The sequence below is a fragment of the Aegilops tauschii genome, chromosome 5 (assembly GCF_002575655.3).
Source record: "Aegilops tauschii subsp. strangulata cultivar AL8/78 chromosome 5, Aet v6.0, whole genome shotgun sequence".
Classification (NCBI taxonomy): Eukaryota; Viridiplantae; Streptophyta; class Magnoliopsida; order Poales; family Poaceae; genus Aegilops; species Aegilops tauschii.
The window spans coordinates 387,416,617-387,424,527 of NC_053039.3; the positions used below are offsets into that span (position 1 = coordinate 387,416,617).

The 7,911-nt window shown below is 52.6% G+C and overlaps 1 protein-coding gene across 1 annotated transcript; it reads left to right on the forward strand.

Annotated features, from left to right (window-relative positions):
* Window positions 1-3,258: 3,258 nt before the first annotated feature.
* On the forward strand, window positions 3,259-4,982 carry LOC109783363 (serine/threonine-protein kinase UCN). Its single transcript, XM_020341970.4, has one exon. The coding sequence runs from the start codon at window positions 3,348-3,350 to the stop codon at window positions 4,752-4,754; it is 1,407 nt and encodes a 468-aa protein (XP_020197559.1). The 5' UTR covers window positions 3,259-3,347; the 3' UTR covers window positions 4,755-4,982.
* The last annotated feature ends 2,929 nt before the right edge of the window (window positions 4,983-7,911 follow it).

The following is a 7,911-nucleotide window of genomic DNA, read 5'->3' on the forward strand; positions in this document are numbered from 1 at the left end:
CGCGCCCAACAAAAGACGCTGCTTCAATTCCTGAATCGAATAAAAAAAATCTTAAAAAAACGCTGCAGCAAATTCAGAATGCTAATTAAGTCTTTCTTTTTTCTGTGCCAACATAACTTAGGTGTTTTGGGGGATGGACTTGAGCCCGGCTTTCCATTGGGCTCTAAACTACTCGTAAGATTCTCCGCTGATGATTGTTTTCTTGCTTAGCTCTGCACATTCATCACGCTGGAGTACTGAAATTAATCACGTGTAAACGTGTTGCGCCTTGTGGAAATGGGGTGGTTACGGTGCCGGTGCTTTGATGTATCAAGCTCTGGACAGCATAAGGTGCCACTCCTTTTGAGCCACTTCACCAAAAACAATCCATATATGATAATGCTCTATGGGAAATATCATATGCTAGGTGTGACTGCAGAAAGCATATGACCAAACATGACACGATTGATTGATTAGTGCTTCTGATCTCTCCTATTTTCCCTCTCATGGCGCCAAAGGTCAAGGACCTAGCTACTACTGCTACTACCGATTTGGACTTCTCTAATCATCAGCTCATCACACACAAAGTAGACGAAAAAGCCTTCCTTCTTGTCCTGTCTCTGTCCCTCATTACATGGCCAGGTACCGCGAATCATCAGGTACCCTTATTTGCTCTGTAAGGTTAACGCTATAAACCAGCAGCACCCTTATTTTCTCTAGAACACTGCATCTGCATGTAATGGCCGACAGAGTTAGCCACACCTACGTAAAAATAATACCAAGGAGAAACTTTGCAGTTTTATTACTCTATATCTAACCAATCCCTTTGCGTAGTGTGGGCTAACATGTCTGCAACTCTCCTCAGCTTTGCGACTTGAGCATTCCACTCGCGATTTGTTAAAGACTATATATGCCTGCGGATCATCTGGTGTGATCGAGCATGAATTAACAAGATGATTGCAATGGATCGAGCTACCTCAGTCCCATAATATAAGAGCGTTTTTAACATTGGAGTCGATGATAATAATGGCGAGTTGAATTAGTGTAGTGAGAGGGATATGCATGGCTCCCATGACTAGTAAATCAGCAACGCAGGAAGCGACGTGATCCTGCGTCCTGCTCCTGCAGCCTGATGCGTGACACGCACGGATACGCCACGCTTAGCCACGTTCCTTCCCTAATCATGTCTCTGAGTGAGTAATCATTGCATTGCATTGGTTCTTCAGACACCAACAGTTTAAGCAGGTTTCCATCGAGTCATGGCAGCCAGCAACCAGAACCAGGGTCGTGCTACTAAGCCTTGACCACGCGCGCCGGGACCTGAATACAAACGGCGATCGCCTTGGCTCTCGGTGGGTCGGAGCTTTTTGTTTGTTGGTTGAAGCGTCACGGCGCAACGCCGCAACCTGCAATATGTAGTTCTGTACTACAGGTCAGGTTACGTGCCCTGGAATTCAGGCAGCAGCCGGGGCTCCACGAGGAATTATAATCCCTGGAATTCAGACAAGACAGAATTGAGAGACACGTAAGGATGGGATCGGGCCAAAAGCAAACGAAGGCTGCATAAACAATTTTTTCAAAAGGGGAAGAAATGTACGTACGTGCTGTAATTCTCTGTAGCGCCAGCTGCGCTGTAACGCGTACTACGTACAGGCTCGCTGGCGATCCCTGAGGACTCCGTTGTCTCTGTCGGAGAGCCGATCGACGATCAGCAGAAGAGCTCGCTGTTTTCCTCCGGCTCGGGTCTGGGCCTCAGGGGCTGCGTTTGGAAGCCCCCTGTTCCCCGCTGATAAGATGAGCAGTGGCGTGGTCGCGCCTTGCTTCTCAGACAGATTCACAGCACTGACGGACGGACACTGTTAGTCTGTTACGTAACGTACTCACCATCGGTGCACAGCCAAGCCAGCTATAGCTCAGGACCCTGAGACTCTGGTAGGTGAAAACGATCAGATGCAATCTCTTCTCGGCGTGGTTCAATGATCTAGGGCCCGTTTCTGTCAGAGATCTTAGCAGCGAACTGTGACATGGCTGCCACAAGCCACAAGTGGCAATTCCGCTTATGCAGTAGCAGGAGGCGGCATGAGTCACGCGCGCACAGTACCTGAATTGCTTCTAGCGGCAGCAGATGTATGCACCATCCTGGTAACTGTAAATTCAGATAGTCGACACGCGTTGTCCGTAATAAATGTACACGGCTTGCTTGCAATTTTTAAAATTCGAGTGAAAGCATGGGCCCTCGTCTCAACTCGATCGAGATGGACTGAACAATGGACAGATCCATCAGACTGGAGTAAAGCTGCAATCTTCAAGTAACACAGTAGTGTCGACGATAGGAGGTGAGCATGATCATCAGGTTTTCTTTTGGCTCTGATTAAACCGCCGCCAGCTTAATTCGTGGGTCGTGCAAATGCTGGTTCCCGGTCAATGGTCTTACCGAAAACGTAATTCCGCTCGAGGACTACTTCATCATCATGCATTTACGCAGCTTTAACGGTACGTCGACTGCAGTTAGAGTTCATCCAGTACTACTACTACTATAGTACGTACGTTGCACGGACGTGTACGATAACGCAAAGACATCACGAGCCGCATCCCAAGCAAAATTTCACGGAGACGAGACGTACGGCACGTCCTATCGAGGCCATCATCTTTTGTCACATGCCAATCGCGGCCATCGATTAGGGTTAGCCCGTGCGGCATCCGAATCTACATGTGGATGTTCCGTTGCATCACAGTCACATGATTGATGCCTAGTAGTAGTAATTATTTTCTATCCATTTGAATGCTTGCCGAGTCTCTGAAACAATATCCTCTCATTCTTGCAGTCAAAATTTAAAATATCCATCCGATTCCTGCTATGGTCCACACGTACTATAGTACGTGTAAAGCTCGCTCTTGAGCTCCACGCCCTTCTTCGAACAATTCATTTGCATCAACTGTTTATATATTTCTGCTCAAGCACCATGCACACGTATCAGAAGTAAGTGGACGAACGGCGCCAAAGCCCTGCCTCGTTGCATCCGGACTGTTGCTGTAATCCAAAGTGAGGACTGGCCTTGCAACTTTGCCGCCTATGACTATAAACAATTCAACTTCTCTCGATTATGTTGATAAGTTTTGTTATCCACGGTGCTCAATGAAACAACAAATTCTCAAATTAGGTCCAATCAGCCAACTCTAGCTTGGCACGAGTAACTTTCTCGGGCATAAAAATGACTGACTGACTGACTGACGAGGCAAAACGCCAGTGCCACGCCGGAGACACCAACGAAACTCTGTGGAAATGGCATGGCCGCTCTGTTTCAATATGCATTGCATTGCAGGGGAAGCGAGACGGACAAACTACGCCGGCCCATCCCCACCTTTATATGAGCACGTCCTCGCAAGCCCCTTCGCAGCCCGACACTCACGAGCCACGGCGCCACGCAAGGCTTTGGCGCGCGATCATGCAGCCCGCGGTCGGCACGGGCGTGATGGACATAGACCTCGGCGCGGCCCGGGCGGCGCGGGTGCTGGGCCGCGGCGCAATGGGCACGGTGTTCCTGGTCGCCGCCGCCGGCGCCGAGGCCGAGGCCGGGTACGCGCTCAAGGTCTTCGACAAGCGCTCCCACGCGGCGGCGCCGCCCGGGCGCGCGGAGGACGCCGCGCGGCGCGCGCGCTGGGAGGTGTCCGTGCTGTCCTGGCTCGCGCACCCGCACCTGCCGTCGCTGCTGGGCCGCGCCGAGACGCCCGACCTGCTCGCCTGGGCCATGCCCTACTGCGCCGGGGGCGACCTCAACGAGCTCCGCCGCGCGCAGCCCGACCGCGTCTTCTCCCCCGCCGCCGTCAGGTTCTACGCCGCCGAGCTCGTCTCCGCGCTCGCCGACCTCCACGCCGCCGGGATCGCATACCGCGACCTCAAGCCCGAGAACGTGCTCCTCCGCGCCGACGGCCACGTCACCCTCACCGACTTTGACCTCTCCCGGCTGCTCCCGCCCAAGTCCCCTTCCGCCTCCACGTGCACCTCCGCCTCGTCGCCGTGCTCGTCGGCTACGCCGTCGCCGACGGCGCCGAAGCCCCAGGGGCGACACTACCGCCACCTGCGCCGAATCTTCGCGAGAAGCGAGTCCTCGGTGGCGGCGTCGTCCGGGCAGGAACCCCACAACCTGGCATGGTACCTTAACAGAAGCGACGGCGGCGTCGACAAGCTCAAGAAGGCCAAGTCCGCCAGGGCGTCGACGCCGTTGAGCCGCGGCAAGAACCACGCGAGCTTCCGCTCGGCCGCGAGCGGCGGCGTCGCGTGCGAGAGGTCCTTCTCGTTCGTGGGCACGGAGGAGTACGTGGCGCCGGAGGTGGTGAGGGGCGACGGCCACGAGTTCTCCGTCGACTGGTGGGCGCTCGGGGTGCTCGTGTACGAGATGGCGTTCGGGAGGACGCCGTTCCGCGGCCGGAACCGGAAGGAGACGTTCCGGAACGTGCTGCTCCGGGAGCCCGAGTTCTCGGCCGACGTCGGGCGGCGGTGGCCGGACCTCACCGACCTCATCGCGCGCCTGCTGGATAAGGACCCCGCGAGAAGGCTGGGCTTTTCCGGTGGCGCCGACGAGGTCAGGGCGCACCCGTTCTTCGCCGGGGTGGCGTGGGACTTGCTAGGGGAGGTGTCCCGGCCGCCGTACATCCCACCGCCGGCCGATGACATTGTGGCGTGCGAGGGATTCGGCGTGGTAGATTACTTCCAGAAGCTTCACCAGCCTCCACCGCAGCCGGACGGATCGCCAGAGTCCTTGCCAGAGTTCTGACGTTCGTTCGTTATTTTCACCTGCCATGTCAGTTTTTACCGTTTTGCACCTTAGAGAATCACTATATCTTGTGACTAGGGTTTACTTGTATTGTGCTGGTCGTATGTGTAAATATACGACACTAAGAGCAACTCCAACGGGTGACCCAAACGGACGCGGATTTTGTCCGCATTTTGTCCGTTTGGATCGGCCAAGCGGATATGCATGTCCTCTTTTTCGTTTGGGTAAGCCGGTGCGCCCAACGGGAGGCAAACCCATTTGGTGCATGTCCGTTCCAGCATTTCATCGAACACGTAGCAGGCAGGCAGCTCGCAGCGAGGCAGGGCGAGCGCGGCGCGGCAGGACGAGCATGGCGGGCTGCAGCAGCACTGGCCGGGCGCGGGCGAGAGGCGAGGCCAGCGGCTGCAGCAGCACCAGCCGGGCGCATGGTGGAGCACGCCGACACCGCAGAAGGCCGAGCGCCGTGCAGCAGCCCCGGCCGCGGGCGCGAAGCCGGACGGGCGCTGGCGCCAGAGCGAGGCTAGGCCACCGGCTGCAGCACCGCCGGTCGGGGAAGCGGTGGAACACGTCAACACCGCGCAAGGACGAGCGCCGTGCAGCATCCCCGGCCACGGCGCGTAGCCGGACGGGTGCTGGCGCGAGCACGAGGGTGAGGCCGGGCATGGGCGCGAGCGCGAGGCCGAGCGGCGTGTAGCAGCCCCGGGCACGGTCGCGAGCGCGAGGCCGGGTTGCAGTAGCTTGATGGTGTCGGTCAACACCAATCCATCAGCCAACGAACAAGAAGAAAACGATAGTACGACAACGCGCTAGCTAGCTAACTCGCCGGTGTACCATGGCTTCTTGGCCTCGACGACATCGACGCTGGATGAGGAGCTCCCTGCTCCTTGCTCATGGAAGGCAGGCGCGGCCGACTACTGCTGCTCCTTCCCTGGCGGCGTCGCCGCGGCGTCGGATCCCACCGGAGGGAGAGCTGCTGCACCGGCGGTGTGCCCAGCTACATCGAAACCGCGGCGTGCTCTGTGCCGGCGCCGTCGTGGGTGGCGACAAAGAGGAAAGGAGGAGAGAGAAAGGGGTGGGATGGATGGTGAACTCTTTTGTTGGATGATAGATGGGCCAGCATGCATGTGCAGCGGACATAGCCGGATGAAGAAGCCACCAAAAGCGCCCGCTTTGTGTTAGCTTCGGACCCATTTCAGTCTCAAATTTGGGATGGAAATGGGTCCGCGCGGACACAAAGGGGACGCAAAATAGAAATGGGTCTTTGCGTTGGGCCGTCGTTTTTGTCCGCGCGGATCCAAACGGACGTGTGCGGACGAAATGGGTCGCCCCATTGGAGTTGCTCTAAGATTATGCCAGAGTAAGTTTTGCTTCGCCAAAAAAAAAAGACAAACTCTCCTGTTTCAGAAAAAATCGATAACATTTTAGAGCACAAAAAAAATTTCTTCTTTTTTAATATTTTTTTGTTCTTGGCGAGAAGGTCGAAAGCCAAATGTAGATAACTAGCCCTTACAAGATTTTTCTTACACGCAAGTGGTTGAAATTTTTGCACCGTCTTCCCTCTGCATACATCGACGACACACTCTGGGCAAAATAGTTGTCCCCTCTATGCCTCCGTTTTAAGTGGAGCAATCTTGTTGAAACCCAGAAGTAAGGGAAGTCGTCGATGTACACACCAGAAGAAGTCAATCATGATCTGGCATATCACGCACCCTCCCGGAGAAGTTGAGGCCGAGAAGAGCTAGAAAATAATCCAACTCTTGCCAGGTAGAGCAGGGGGATACGAACCTTGCAAGTTCCCCGAGGGAGCCTCATCTGTCTGAGCTTCATCGGACAAGTATGCAGATCAAAATCCTATGACTTCTATGTCAAAATTTATTTAGCGAAATCTAGGTGTATATCAAGCTATAGACATGCAACCCAAATTAGTGGCATGATTATAATTTTCTATGCATTCATTTTAATGTGATTTTAGTTTTTATCTCCTACTTTGTCATTTCCTTAGTAAATGACTCATTTAACAAATTTTCATTTAGATTAACCCATTTTGCGAGTGTTTTACCAATTTCTACTCCCACTAACCGTAGTTTTGTTCGCTTTTACCTCATTTAGCAATCTATTATGGTCCTGTTAGTCAGGTACACATGGCATGCTACGTCACAATTTTCCGCCCGTCATTTTTCCTGTGCCCGACCTGGTCGAATGGCTTAGGTAGACACGTTTTTTTTTACGGTTGTCATGTGTACTTTTTTTGCTGGAAAACTTACGATCTATTCAGCATTAATGGGGTAAAAACTGACAACACTTTGGCTAAATGGGGTAATTTAGGCCTTGTTTGGTTCATGAGTCCCAACTGATAAGTCCCAAGTCCCTAAAAAGTCCCTACCTGTTTGGTTTCTGGGACTTATAAGTCCCTATAAGACCATATTACAACTATAAGTCCCTATAAGTCCCTCCTGTTTGGTTTACATGAGACTTATAGGAATTTTTTAAGGCCCTGTTTGGTTCAAAAGTCCTAGAACTTTTTTTAGTCCCAACTTATAAGTCCCAAGTCCCTAAAAAGTCCCTACCTGTTTGGTTTCTGGGACTTAATATGGACTAAAAGACCATATTATAACTATAAGTCCCTATAAGTCCCTCCGTGAGAGTCTTATTTCATAAGTCCCAAATACCCACTTTAAGTCCTTATAAGTCCCTCCTGTTTGGTTTAGATGGGACTTATAGGGACTTTTTGAAGTCCCTAAATCAATAAGTCTCTGGAAACAAACACCCTCTAAGTCCCTAAACCAATAAGTCTCTGGAAACAAACACCCTCTCAGTTGAAACTCAGTTAAATGGGGTAATTCGAGTAAAAGTATATTGAAACTCTTCAGGGAGTACTACGAGCCTGGTATTCCACATCGCTGGATCAAGAATTAACCGAGTCAGGTACAAATGCTTGACCATGTACGTCTGGCAATTCATATCGCTGGCCTGATCTGCACATTTGGGTTAAAAGCCTGCTTGCAGCCGGTCGTTGAACTCCACATGTCACACATCTCCATAACTCGCTTCCAATTACTTCAATCCAGTTACTTGTTCAGTCAAAAAAAAAAAGTTCATGCCATGGACATCCATATGCGTCAGGACTCTACGGTCTATAGCTTCAAGTCTTCCAGTT

Coding starts and splice junctions, on each gene's coding strand:
- LOC109783363 (XM_020341970.4), top strand. CDS start 3,348: ATGAGCACGTCCTCGCAAGCCCCTTCGCAGCCCGACACTCACGAGCCA.